This window comes from Ylistrum balloti, unplaced genomic scaffold (assembly GCF_031769215.1).
Source record: "Ylistrum balloti isolate Yb309-2 unplaced genomic scaffold, AGI_CSIRO_Ybal_v1 Utg369662, whole genome shotgun sequence".
In the NCBI taxonomy this organism is placed as follows: Eukaryota; Metazoa; Mollusca; class Bivalvia; order Pectinida; family Pectinidae; genus Ylistrum; species Ylistrum balloti.
The window spans coordinates 1,091,326-1,106,157 of NW_026781912.1; the positions used below are offsets into that span (position 1 = coordinate 1,091,326).

At 38.2% G+C, this 14,832-nt stretch overlaps 1 protein-coding gene across 1 annotated transcript in view; it reads left to right on the forward strand.

Annotated features, from left to right (window-relative positions):
• The window catches only part of LOC132559294 (mitogen-activated protein kinase kinase kinase 5-like), a 75,048-nt gene that overhangs the window by 10,049 nt on the left and 50,167 nt on the right, over positions 1-14,832 (forward strand). The window contains exons 11-26 of the mRNA XM_060223911.1: positions 1,304-1,385; positions 1,673-1,747; positions 2,198-2,275; positions 3,504-3,592; positions 3,947-4,042; positions 5,412-5,496; positions 6,290-6,423; positions 6,644-6,771; positions 7,052-7,155; positions 7,394-7,532; positions 7,917-7,978; positions 8,710-8,775; positions 8,995-9,095; positions 9,972-10,040; positions 13,565-13,626; positions 14,627-14,650. Coding sequence (XP_060079894.1) covers positions 1,304-1,385; positions 1,673-1,747; positions 2,198-2,275; positions 3,504-3,592; positions 3,947-4,042; positions 5,412-5,496; positions 6,290-6,423; positions 6,644-6,771; positions 7,052-7,155; positions 7,394-7,532; positions 7,917-7,978; positions 8,710-8,775; positions 8,995-9,095; positions 9,972-10,040; positions 13,565-13,626; positions 14,627-14,650 — 1,394 coding nt within the window. The remainder of the gene's footprint in view (positions 1-1,303; positions 1,386-1,672; positions 1,748-2,197; positions 2,276-3,503; positions 3,593-3,946; positions 4,043-5,411; positions 5,497-6,289; positions 6,424-6,643; positions 6,772-7,051; positions 7,156-7,393; positions 7,533-7,916; positions 7,979-8,709; positions 8,776-8,994; positions 9,096-9,971; positions 10,041-13,564; positions 13,627-14,626; positions 14,651-14,832) is intronic.

A 14,832-nucleotide genomic window follows, 5' to 3' on the forward strand; every position in this document is an offset into this window, starting at 1 on the left:
ATCAAATCAGTAGTGACCTAATTTTATTGATGAACAAATTACACAGAGGCACATTGCGAGGAATCTCAGTAGTTTATTAAATTATAATAATATGGGCTAAGGGGCCATAACAGCTGTAGAGCTTGCCAAAACTTCAGTATTACCCAGCCAACAAGTAAATGCTTGAATACACTGTCAAGATATCGAAGCTGCTGGCCGAGCTATGTACCTGAAGAGAAGCAACTTAACTATTTACTGCCAAATAGAATTCTTGGGGGACTTACGATTTACATAATGAAGTAAAATGCCCAAATTGAAGATATATCACAGCTGAAATACCCCCCAAGAAAATTAGTAATAAATAATGACTGTATATATTGATGCAGACTATCTGATTGAGTATCTTGCAAAACCTGGACTAAGTGTTTGAAAACGTGATAAAAACTAGACAGACAGAAAACTAAAGATCGACAAAGACAGTTGCCTGTTTGGGACTTTGAAAAATATTTTGATTATAATTTGATTATCTTTTGAAACACTAACATGTTCCACTGTTAGGAAATTGACAGGTTTCATTTTATTTTCCTTCATGTCGGATATTGTGACAAAGCAGAAGCCATAAGCACATGTCTGTTTTCATGTGTATTAGTGGAAGTTAGCGTTGACATATTAGTATGCGGAGTGTGAGACTTATCATCGGACTAGGGATTGAATTCATTATTTATTATTGTCGATCTTATTGATGCTTACGAAGCATATATCGTCTCATAAAAGGGAGAATAATTATTACACAATTATCTTACCAATACATGTAATGAAACACTATTCTTCTTTATATAATACACATTCTGTGTTATTCCATTCCATGCTCCATATACCGATTGCTTTCATATACAGAGTTTGGGCATCTTCATGAACACAATAAAGTATTCAACCAATTCTATGAGAGTTCACTGCTTTAAACCTTCAGTGGCCTATAACGGTTCACTACACTGCAAAAGGTGCAGATTTTGGAGTCACACTTGACTGGGCACAATCAGTTATTACCTCTCCAATCACACTCCTCCACCATAATGATCATATGAAGATCTTATCATGACTCTATGTCTTGAACTTCGTAGAAGATAAAGATATGATCAGCATGACCAATCACTGTAGATCATATGCCATTCCACACTGATACACCACTTTCTTTATTTCAATACACATCATACACAGTGTCTATGAGTGTCCTCGACACTTTGATTAATTTTTCACAATATTCTTACAAACATATTAACGGACTTTTATTTCATGACTTTGATTGTCACTTTTTTCTCTGCAGGTATCTGAAGTCTACAGTAGGTAATATCAGTCTTATCATGAGGTTTAGGAAGGAGGAGCCAAACCCAGTGCAGGAAAAACTGGTACGAAATGCATGTCACAAGTGGGTCATTGTGACCTATATTTTCTGTCTCCTTAGAGTGCTTTAGTATTGCATTCCATCCACTTATTATTAAAAAATGTCAGTTATATTTAGTTGTAAAATTCTGATGCAGAAAATTTTGAATGATTGACAGGGAATAGAAATAACTTATTTGAACTTGCATTCCATAAAAAATAAATATAGCAGGGTGTTTTTAACTACGTTTTATTTTCTGTGACTATTTTGTCCAGAGCATAAGAGTCTATAATTGGTTTCTACTCTCAACAGCTCTTTACTTTCTGGATGGAGTTTTTTGCCGCAGCCACACAGACTGAAATGGCTTCAAAAGGAATCCTGTTTCCAGTATGTATTCCTAATTTAGCTCTGTTTGTAAGGACCACTACTATGTGTTACATCAGTATGGGGAAGGGGGAACATTTGCCTGGGGTTATTTTCAACCCGTCATTAAGATATATGTTTTCACCCAGTGTTTAATTCTTCCTGAAATACAAAAAGTATTTTTTTGCTTTTTGTTCTGTTTACTGATAAAAGTGGAGTTGCACAACATTTAATGAAGTGGCCTCAACTGGGAAAATTGGAAATTATTAGCTAATGATATCATGTAACTATGCATGGTCTGAAAAAAAACATTTAGGTTTAAAGCTCTGAACAGTAACAATTATTAATCTTTGTGGATTTAAGAAATACAGGAAGAAGACTAATTATTACAAGCTCTTAAATATCATTTACATCTCTATTATAGTGTAAATTTATATCTGTTATTTGTGAATAAATCTATCTTGTTTGTTTTAGGTACTTGTATTAGAGCCAACCAAAGAATTCATGCCTTGCTTCATACAGGTTAACATTGATGAGGATACAGACACTAATGTATGTGTAGTGTTTTTTATACCCCACAATCTTATGTAGTGTTACTCATGTCTCCATCCCCATCCACATCCTGTACAAACTCTTTCCCATCCCTATCCCGTCCCTAGCCCTTCCCTTCTCCATCCTTGTCCCTGTCCCAATCCCTGTTTGTGTCCTCTTCTCATGCTGTCCCTATTCCGTCCCTAGCCCTTCCCTTCTCCATCCTTGTCCCTATCTCTGTCCCTGTCCTCTTCTCATGCTGTCCCTATTCCGTCCCTAGCCCTTCCCTTCTCCATCCTTGTCCCTATCTCTGTCCCTGTCCCTGTCCTCTTCTCATGCTGTCCCTATTCCGTCCCTAGCCCTTCCCTTCTCCATCCTTGTCCCTGTCCCTGTCCCAGTCCCTGTCCCTGTCCTCTTCTCATGCTGTCCCTATTCCATCCCTAGCCCTTCCCTTCTCCATCCTTGTCCCTGTCCCAGTCCCTGTCCCTGTCCTCTTCTCATGCTGTCCCTATCCCGTCCCTAGCCCTTCCCTTCTCCATCCTTGTCCCTGTCCCTGTCCCTGTCTCTGTCCTCTTCTCATGCTGTCCCTATCCCGTCCCTAGCCCTTCCCTTCTCCATCCTTGTCCCTGTCCCAATCCCTGTCCGTGTCCTCTTCTCATGCTGTCCCTATTCCGTCCCTAGCCCTTCCCTTCTCCATCCTTGTCCCTATCTCTGTCCCTGTCCCTGTCCTCTTCTCATGCTGTCCCTATTCCGTCCCTAGCCCTTCCCTTCTCCATCCTTGTCCCTGTCTATGTCCTCTTCTCATGCTGTCCCTATTCCATCCCTAGCCCTTCCCTTCTCCATCCTTGTCCCTGTCCCTGTCCTCTTCTCATGCTGTCCCTATCCCGTCCCTAGCCCTTCCCTTCTCCATCCTTGTCCCTGTCCCAGTCCCTGTCCTCTTCTCATGCTGTCCCTATTCCATCCCTAGCCCTTCCCTTCTCCATTCTTGTCCCTGTCCCTGTCCCTGTCCTCTTCTCATGCTGTCCCTATTCCATCCCTAGCCCTTCCCTTCTCCATCCCTGTCCCTGTCCTCTTATGCTGTCCCTATCCCATCCGTAGCCCTTCCCTTCTCCATCCCTGTCCCAGTCCCTGTCTTCATCTTCATCCTTGTCCAATCCACTCCCCATCCTTACACACTGATTTGTCTGATAAGATAACCTTTCTTTAGTAGACTTGCTTTCAGACTAACAGCTATTCCCTTGTGTTGTAGGAGGTAAAACTGTGGAATGTTTGCCCAAAGGATGGTGCTCAGAACACTTACCAGTGGAGTTTCCCTTGTACAGCCATTAAAGGTGTAAGGTTGGTATTCTGTTAAAAAGAAAATTATTTATTACCCCATATTTAGCTCACCTTTTCAAAGAATTGTGATTTGGATGGAAGGTACTCATGAATTGATGACATATTTGAGAGGTACACAAGAGTTGATGATGCATTGGAAAATGTTCACAAAAGTATTTTTTCCTTTTATTTCTTGGATTGATTTGTCCTTTAAATGATAGCTGAGTTGTTCAGTTGAATTTGAGAAGATAATAACTGTGATGAGAGACTTTTATCAAGAGAGAACTTGGATTAGATAATGTTTTTATTTATACTTTCTCTTGTATTTGACATGAAAAACACATCTTTGATGGTTGTTTTGATGTTTCCTTACAGTTTGTACAAGAGGGATTGTCGTGCAGTGTTTCTTTATGTACAACAAAACTCTGATGATTTTCACATATTTTTCTCATCGGAGCCACAAAGGAAAAGGTAAAAGAACAAATGAAATGCTGAAATGTAGTGTTTATAGTGGTGTGTTTATTGTGGTGTGTTTATAGTGGAGTGTTTATAGTGGTGTGTTTATAGTGGAGTGTTTATAGTGGTGTGTTTATAGTGGTGTGTTTATAGTGGAGTGTTTATATAGTGGTGTGTGTGTTTGAGTGAGTGTTTATAGTGTGAGTGGTGTGTTTATAGTGGAGTGTTTACAGTGGTGTGTTTATAGTGGTGTGTTTGGGAGTGTTTATAGTGGAGTGTTTATAGTGGTGTGTTTATAGTGGTGTGTTTATAGTGGAGTGTTTATAGTGGTGTGTTTATAGTGGAGTGTTTATAGTGGTGTGTTTATAGTGGTGTGTTTATATAGTGGTGTGTTTATAGTGGTGTGTTTATAGTGGAGTGTTTACAGTGGTGTGTTTATAGTGGTGTGTTTATATAGTGGTGTGTTTATAGTGGTGTGTTTATATAGTGGTGTGTTTATAGTGGTGTGTTTATATAGTGGTGTGTTTATAGTGGTGTGTTTATAGTGGAGTGTTTACAGTGGTGTGTTTATAGTGGTGTGTTTGGGAGTGTTTATAGTGGAGTGTTTATAGTGGTGTGTTTATAGTGGAGTGTTTATAGTGGTGTGTTTATATAGTGGTGTGTTTATAGTGGTGTGTTTATATAGTGGTGTGTTTATAGTGGTGTGTTTATAGTGGAGTGTTTATATAGTGGTGTGTTTATAGTGGTGTGTTTATAGTGGTGTGTTTATATAGTGGTGTGTTTATAGTGGTGTGTTTATAGTGGAGTGTTTATATAGTGGTGTGTTTATAGTGGTGTGTTTATAGTGGAGTGTTTATATAGTGGTGTGTTTATAGTGGTGTGTTTATAGTGGAGTGTTTACAGTGGTATGTTTATAGTGGAGTGTTTGGGAGTGTTTATAGTGGTATGTTTATAGTGGTGTGTTTCAGTTTGTCACAGCCAGTGTAGATATGTTATGAATCATTTGAACAATTTTTATATAAAACAGATTGACACATTTTAAAACGATAAAAAGGTGTTGAAGAGATGGTTTTTACAGGTGTTGTTTTATAAAATTCTTATTTAGAAATAAATCGTCTCATACTCCGACTAACAGGGTTTAATAAAACTTCCAATGTTTTCACTTTCCTTGCACTGGATCTATACACAGATGGATATTTTTGTCCATCTAGTTTGGTCTTATATGTTTGTTTGTGTGATGAAATGTTATTGGGATTTCTCATTTGGGGTCTTTGAAGAAAGATCATTTTTTTCAGATTGAGGGAAAGAATTTGTTTTCTTTGGCTACCCTTTTTTGTTTTCTGTCTGGAGACTGAACGCTGGGTTTTGTTTTGTTTTTCTATAGATTTTATGAGTTGGTATCAAACATGATTGCAGACCAGACGGACAGCCAAGTTTTTGATCTGATGGATGAAACAGACCAGATAGAGGTTAGTACATTGCTTCCTCTTCAGCAACACAAGGTTTAAGGAAAAATATCAGCACATGTTACATGTCAAATACAAAAGAGGCCTGGTGTGTGTATATACCTATCATTTCATCTGTGTCCCAAACCTCACATGCCTTCATCCGTAGTAAAAAGACCTTCATCCATAGTGACAAGACCTTCATCTGTAGTAAAAAGACCTTCATCTGTAGTAAAAAGACCTTCATCTGTAGTAAAAAGACCTTCATCCATAGTGACAAGACCTTCATCAGTAGTAAAAAGACCTTCATCCATAGTGACAAGACTTGTGTTAGGTTAGATACCCTTCAACAGGTAAAGATCATGTTCACTCCATACTACATGTATTGCATTCTCCTGCTGAGGAAATTAAGATGGAACAAGTTCAAAGGTCACACTTTTAAAATGAAGAGCTTAAGTACAAGATGTCTCTTGACCTTTGAGCAGATTTAGTTTCTATTCTTACTGTAGTACCATACTATCAAGTTCTATACCTCGTCTGATCTTGTGAGTTACTGAACAAGATGAAAGGATCAAAAAGGTTAAAAGAGTCAAAGGTCACTCTTTGGGAATGAAACTCTTACGTACATGATATCACATCAGATTCAATAGATTTAGTTCATTTCTTGCCCCATGAATTTTAACACCTGATCGGGTTTTGTTGCTGTTTGTTTGATACATCTCACAAAAATAGAATTGATACCTATATAAGAAAAGTAGCCATAGATAAATATAATCACACTATTTTGACCAATTCTTTAATTAATGCTGTTTTCCAGTTTGAATATGAATATGATGAGAGGAAAAATAAGGTGGTATTGGGTCGAGGCACATACGGTGTTGTATATGCTGCCCGTGACATCAAGACTCAAGTACGCATTGCTGTTAAGGAGGTTCCGGAAAAGCATGATCAGTGAGTATTAGAGGCAGATCTAATGGTTACACCAGTCAGTCATGGGCTCTGCTTCAATTTGATTGCCAAAGTTTTATGTTTGAAAAAAAAAAATATGAAGGTAATCTGTTATTTATTAAAATGTATGATATTTATATATAATGCATTTTATCACAAGTATGAATAATCATCATTGATTACATTAAGCACACAAAACCTCAATTTTTAAATGTTTATACAGAGAGGTGCAGCCACTCCACGAGGAAATCAAACTTCATTGTCGCCTGGCACACAAAAACATTGTCAAGTACCTGGGCTCAGTCAGTGAAGATGGATTCTTCAAGATCTGTATGGAACAGGTGCCTGGAGGTGAGACTTTTTATAACCTCATCTAGGGACCAGAATCGAAACAATACAAAGATTATAATCTAATATAGGTCTAATATACAAGGATTATCTACTGATATTTTGCAAATGAATATTAATGTTACATTAGTAAATCATAATAAAAATCAGAAATACATAAAGATTCAATTTTATTAACATAATTAAAGCAATACAAAAAAAATTAAAGGATTCAAGATCAACATTTGGCAAACATATATTCCCTTTATACTTATAATTTTGTCACGGTTTGACTGATTTATAGGAAGTTTGTCTCAGCTCCTGCATTCCAAGTGGGGACCTCTGAAGGACAATGAGGCTACTATAGCATACTACACCAAACAGATTCTTGATGGACTCAAATATCTTGTGAGTTAAAATGATTCTTTTTATGCATTCATTACATAGTGCACATTCCTACATTATCGAGGTGAAACTTTGGTTTTAGCTGCATAAATGTGATACTAGAAAAGTAACGGAACTTGTGGAGCTGTGTGTATTTCATGAGCATTTCCTAAATCAGTACTTTGTAGTCTGATGGAGTTTATGTATTGGTTTGTTGTAAAAATATAAAAATATATAGCAATGTTTATATTGTTTCATGTAGCATGATGGTATGATTGTACACCGTGACATAAAAGGAGATAACGTCTTAGTGAACACCTACAGTGGCATCCTCAAGATCTCCGACTTTGGCACATCTAAGAGGCTGTCTGGGATAAACCCCTGTGCAGATACATTTGCTGGTAAATTTCTACAAAAATCAATCTAAATGAGTTTGTTATTTATGGATATATGACCCTTAGGTTTTTAATTGATACAATACAATAGTTTGATGGATTATATGAAACAAACACGCTATTATTGGCAACAGAGGAGCAGACTGACACCATTATACCCCATCATTCAGATTAATAGGAATCATGGTGCCCACTTTACAACTATCAACATTTATCTTAGTTCAAACACTGCTTCTTAAACATTGGCATCCCTCCCCACCTCTTCATAATTATCATTGAATTGCTCTGGGTATGCAGATTTGATAACTAGCACATCATTCTCTGTCAAAACAATCAATTTGAATAGAGTATCAGTAGGAGGGTATTAATGTGGTTTTGTTTTTCCCTCAGGTACGATACAGTACATGGCTCCGGAAGTCATTGATAAAGGAGCACGGGGATATGGACCAGCAGTAAGTTACTATCCTACCTTATAAACAGTCAGAAGGATTTTTGTTAGGTCTTCAAAATTCCTTTCTTATTTGTGCAGTCTACAATAAATTTGGCTGTTCTACCATCTAGTTTGTTTAAGATTCATTAAAAGAATAAAAAAAATATTTCATAATCAAATTTTTTGTGATTACTTAACTTTATAAAGTAATAATTGATACTTGTTTACACTCTCAGTTTTATGAGAGACATCAACTATAGATTTGTTTAGCTCTTGTTTACACTCTCAGTTTTATGAGAGAAACCAACTTTAGATTTGTTTAGCTCTTGTACTTTACTTTACTTCTATTTGCAAATATTTGCTTCATTCCTTGATAAGATATCCAATTAATTAATGTGCTTTAGAAATAGATACAAAGTTGTATCAGTTTAAAATTTTGCTTTTGAATCCATTCAAATACATTCTCTTTTTTGTATAATGTATATATATATATATATATATGAATAACATAAAGTTAAAAACTCTCACAAATTTATTAGAATCCCGTGAAGTGTTTAATGAATGAAATAGATATATTTTTGTATGGCTATTTAACAACTGAATATATCCTAACTAAATGCTATGTCACATATCCATACAAAAGTCAAAGGTCGTGTCAATGTTGGTTTCACTAGGAAGAAGCCAGAATGTAAACAGTGATTAGGATGCTTGGAACGATGATACGACAGGAACGTATAATTGTTGTCTTTGTAGGCTGACATCTGGTCCCTGGGATGTACTGTTGTAGAGATGGCTACAGGAAAGATGCCGTTTATTGAGGTAGGAACAATTTTTGTTGGTTGGACCCATCATGTAAACAGGTATTTGTTGTATATACGGTTGGCCAGGAAGGCAAGTGTGACAGATCTACAGCATGTTAGAATGGTAAACTGAAATGGTGAAGGAGTTTCCTTTTGATAAATTAGATGATGTTGTTATCTTGTCATGATACAACCATAACATGTTCTATAGGAATGGATTGAAATGATTCCTTTACAGCTTGGAAGTCCGGAGGCAGCCATGTTTAAAGTTGGGTTTTACAAGAGTCATCCTGAGATACCAGAAAGCATGTCCCAGAATGCCAAGGCATTCCTTTTACGGTGAGTTAACAGGAAGTACACCACCCTATATATCACTAGAGTTATCTGAATGGACAGCCGCAATGGAAAACTCTTCATGAACTGATTTCTAACCCCATACTGCAGGCTTCTGTAGGGACACATTGCAAAAACACTAGGCAGCCTTTTGGTTAGCCATAATGGCTATTAAAGACATTCAAATACCCACCTAGAAGACCTCACAGAATAAGAGAATGGAGAGAGAGAGAGAGAGCTAAACCAGACAGAGAGCTACAAGCATGGAGAGAAAGAGAGCTTAACTCAGCATAGAGCTACAAGCATGGAGAGAGAAAGAGAGCTAAACTCAGCGTAGAGCTACAAGCATGGAGAGAGAAAGAGAGCTGAACTCAGCGTAGAGATACAAGCATGGAGAGGGCAAGAGAGCTAAACCTGACAGAGAGCTACTAGTATTGAGTGAGATAAAGAGCTAAACTCACAGTAGAGCTACTAGCATGGATAGAGAAAGAGAGCTAAACTCACAGTAGAGCTACTAGTATGGAGACAGAAAGAGAGCTAAACTTGGCGTAAAGCTACTAGCATGGAGAGAGAAAGAGAGCTAAACTGAACCACACACCTTCAATCTTCAAATGAGTTTGTTCAATGCTCTACTGACCAAGTTTATCATGACTCCATAGACTGCTAGAAACAAACAATTGTGTCATTCGAACAGAAATACTGATCTCTTTGTCAACAAGTTAACCTAGGTCGCATATGTATGGCAATCAGTTACCTGCATATAATTTATCTAGACTTTCAATTCAAAATCTGTATTATAAAAAGGAATTAAAAAACAAGCCTGTATGTACCCTGCAGATGGCAGTTTTACTGACTGATATTTTCTACTCTTGATATTTCCAGGTGTTTCGATCCTTCACCAGATAAGAGGGCTACAGCAGAGGAGCTTCTGAAACATCCCTTCATCACTGAGTAAGTGTACATACCTAAAATCATTACATATAAGCCGCAGTAAGCACATGTTTGATATTAAGCCCTTACTATAAAGATTCTATTGCATATATGCATGTCTTTGATATGTTATGCTCCTGTTTTGGTTTGTTGTCTGAAGGTTGATTGATCAGTTGTGAGCCATGTGTTGAAGAAGTTAAGTAGGGATATCTTTTTCCAGCTCTACTATTCCCTGAATATTTAAGGCTGTGTACCTGCAGCTAGTGCCATTTTGTCAGTCAATGTCGCAGAGGTAGCACTCGAAAGTAAACAAGGCAAGTGACTTTTGCAAAATGCCTGTAAGATTAGTGATTCAATATTTGCATAAGTAAGGTCGAGCACCAATACTGATATGGTAGTAACACTAGGGAATGATGTCCATTCATATGCTACAGTGAAAAGGTGGATGGCAGAATTCAAGTGTAGTAGATAGAGTCTTGGGGATGACACCCGTCCTGGAACGCCTGTCACTGGTGTAACACCAAAATAGTCAATAAAGTCCATAATATTGTTTATGACTGACAGGGGAGTTACAGAGAGATATATAGCCAGTACAGTTTGGATTTCACAGGGAAGAGGATATTCCATTCTTATGGAAGATCATGTAATGAGTGGGCTTAGCCCGTTGGCTACCAAGAATTCTGAAGCACACAAGGCTGACTTTGTCGCGTTCTGATATGAACCTTTTAGAGGCAGATCCTGCTAACTTTCAGCAGGGTTTTTTGACTATGGATGGAATGTAGGTCTATCATTTCACCCCAGAGGCCAAACAACAGTGTAAACAATGGAAGCATTCTGGATTACCCACCAAAGAAAGCAAGACTGTTCCATCAGCTGGAAAGTTTATGGTCTCAGTTTTCTGGGATGCTGATGGTATTATGATGCTAGATTATCTGCAAAATAGGAAACAATCAATATAACATATAATGCATCACCTCTGAGGCAGTTTAGAGAAAATATTAAACTAAAATGCAGTGGAAAACTTGGTAAAGGTATGTTGTTCCACGAGGACAATGCTCCTGTTCAAGGTATGTTGTTCCACTAGGACAATGCTCCTGTTCATGGTATGTTGTTCCACTAGGACAACGCTCCTGTTCAAGGTATGTTGTTCCACTAGGACAATGCTCCTGTTCAAGGTATGTTGTTCCACTAGGACAACGCTCCTGTTCATGGTGTGTTGTTCCACGAGGACAATGCTCCTGTTCAAGGTATGTTGTTCCACGAGGACAACGCTCCTGTTCATGGTGTGTTGTTCCACGAGGACAATGCTCCTGTTCAAGGTATGTTGTTCCTCTAGGACAACGCTCCTGTTCAAGGTGTGTTGTTCCACGAGGACAATGCTCCTGTTCATGGTATGTTGTTCCACTAGGACAACGCTCCTGTTCAAGGTATGTTGTTCCACTAGGACAACGCTCCTGTTCAAGGTATGTTGTTCCACTAGGACAACGCTCCTGTTCAAGGTATGTTGTTCCACTAGGACAACGCTCCTGTTCAAGGTATGTTGTTCCTCTAGGACAACGCTCCTGTTCAAGGTATGTTGTTCCACTAGGACAATGCTCCTGTTCAAGGTATGTTGTTCCACTAGGACAATGCTCCTGTTCAAGGTATGTTGTTCCACGAGGACAATGCTCCTGTTCAAGGTATGTTGTTCCACGAGGACAATGCTCCTGTTCAAGGTATGTTGTTCCACTAGGACAACGCTCCTGTTCAAGGTATGTTGTTCCACTAGGACAACGCTCCTGTTCAAGGTATGTTGTTCCACTAGGACAACGCTCCTGTTCAAGGTATGTTGTTCCACTAGGACAATGCTCCTGTTCAAGGTATGTTGTTCCACTAGGACAACGCTCCTGTTCAAGGTATGTTGTTCCTCTAGGACAACGCTCCTGTTCAAGGTATGTTGTTCCACTAGGACAACGCTCCTGTTCAAGGTATGTTGTTCCACTAGGACAACGCTCCTGTTCAAGGTATGTTGTTCCACTAGGACAATGCTCCTGTTCAAGGTATGTTGTTCCACGAGGACAATGCTCCTGTTCAAGGTATGTTGTTCCTCTAGGACAATGCTCCTGTTCATGGTATGTTGTTCCACGAGGACAATGCTCCTGTTCAAGGTATGTTGTTCCTCTAGGACAATGCTCCTGTTCATGGTATGTTGTTCCACGAGGACAATGCTCCTGTTCAAGGTATGTTGTTCCACTAGGACAATGCTCCTGTTCAAGGTATGTTGTTCCACTAGGACAACGCTCCTGTTCAAGGTATGTTGTTCCACTAGGACAACGCTCCTGTTCAAGGTATGTTGTTCCTCTAGGACAATGCTCCTGTTCATGGTATGTTGTTCCACGAGGACAATGCTCCTGTTCAAGGTATGTTGTTCCACTAGGACAATGCTCCTGTTCAAGGTATGTTGTTCCACGAGGACAATGCTCCTGTTCAAGGTATGTTGTTCCACTAGGACAATGCTCCTGTTCAAGGTATGTTGTTCCACTAGGACAATGCTCCTGTTCAAGGTATGTTTTTCCACTAGGACAACGCTCCTGTTCATGGTGTGTTGTTCCACTAGGACAATGCTCCTGTTCAAGGTATGTTGTTCCACGAGGACAATGCTCCTGTTCAAGGTATGTTGTTCCACTAGGACAATGCTCCTGTTCAAGGTATGTTGTTCCACTAGGACAATGCTCCTGTTCAAGGTATGTTGTTCCACTAGGACAATGCTCCTGTTCATGGTATGTTGTTCCACTAGGACAATGCTCCTGTTCAAGGTATGTTGTTCCACTAGGACAACGCTCCTGTTCAAGGTATGTTGTTCCTCTAGGACAATGCTCCTGTTCACAAGTCTGTCATCGCCATGGCTGCCATTAACTATTGTAGCTTTGCATTGATAGAACATCTTCCTTATTTGCCTGATCTCTCTCCATCAGACTCTCATCTATTTCCAAAAATTGAAAAAGGCCATTTCTGGTAACCACTTTTGGTCAGATGACATCATACATGCAGTGGAGGACTTTCTGAACAGTCAAGAAAAGGACTTCTTTAAAATTGGCATTGAGGCCCTTAAACATGGATGGCAAAAGTGTATATAGATACTGAATGGGATTATGTTGAAAATAATGCAATATGTCTGTCAAAAGTCAAACCATTAAATATGAGGCTCACAACATATCAATCAGTCCTTGTATTAACAACATTCAGGATCATTGTTTACTTCAGAATTTCTTTTCCTTTGTATACTATTTTCCTCCATTTAAATCATTATATCAATCTTTGGACAAGTCAGTGATATAACAGTACAGCGTTTTGTTTTCATAGCCCCCACGTCTCTCTTTATATAACCTGTGACAGGATGTTAAACCCCAAGTTGATTTTTCATTCCCTGTCTGCAAGTTTTTTTGAAAACTTGAAAGTACAGTAAATGTTTGATGCTATCATTACTTGATGGTCAGGTCTATATTTCAGACGTATGTATATTTTGATGTACTTTTGCTATATTTGTATATATTTCTACTTTGTAGAACACTTTCTAAGAAAAAGAAGAAAAAAGTTCATGATGTAGAGTATTTGAGAAGTGCCTCAAGTAAGTATCATTATTTAGGAGGGAGTTGTGTGTTTATGAAGTACACTTGTAATGATGCTGTCCCTAACAGAACCAACTTCTGTGTACACTCGTAATGATGCTGTCCCTGACAGAAGCACCTTCTGTGTACACTCGTAATGATGCTGTCCCTAACAGAAGCAACTCCTGTGTACATTTGTAATGATGCTGTCCCTAACAGAACCAACTTCTGTGTACATTTGTAATGATGCTGTCCCTAACAGAAGTAACTCCTGTGTACACTCGTAATGATGCTGTCCCTAACAGAAGCAACTTTTCAATTTTCGTTGTTTTTCTAAAATTCACTTTTATTGGCTTTTGATTTTGATGACAGTACTGACAAAGTTTACTAAAAGAAAAAATACTAATATGTATAACAGTTTATAAACTGGTAGACATGTAAGTTATTTAATAAAAGTGCCAGTGCAATCAACAAAAATGAAACCCTCAGAAAAATTAATAATTTTACAGTTTAATCTCATGTGTACCCCTGATGAGGATTTATTGTGTTATCCTGAAGAAGCTTATCAGTTCCACATCACCGTTCAGAAGTTGTGTTCAGCTCAGTCTTGGAACGACCAGACATGTAAATCCTGACCAAAAAAAACAAAAATTTAAAGGGATTTACTGTGATTCAATTAATTTGTAAAAAGCATGAACTTTTTTGGGTTCTTTGGAAATTACATGTATGAAATTTGTATGTCAAGGTATAGGAGTAGCTGTGTACTTCCAAACCTGTACTATACCAAAACTTATCATCCAGGTTTTGTGTTGTTAGAATGAAAGTTGGAGGTCTAGCCTTGGACTTTAACTTGAATCAAGAAAGTCTTTGATGTTGTCATTTTGATCCAAATAGTAACACTGGCTTAATTCACCTTCTATCTTTCATTCTTTTGTCTCTTCTGTACAAATCCTGAAATTTCTTGCTGATATGTTTCTTAATTTCTTCTACATCAGATGTGGATTGATTTTATGTTGCTAGGGAAACGCAGGAAGAGAAATAGTAGTGAGTAAAGCATGTGCATCGGGGCAGACTCAGACAGGTTACACATGTGATTCATGTTGCACAAAAAACGTTGTAGAGCTTCATAATCTCTAGAGTTACACAGGAAAAAACTTGATAACAATAATCATTAAAGATGGATAATTACAGGATATCTTAGTCTGTAACCTTTGACCTTTGGGTTT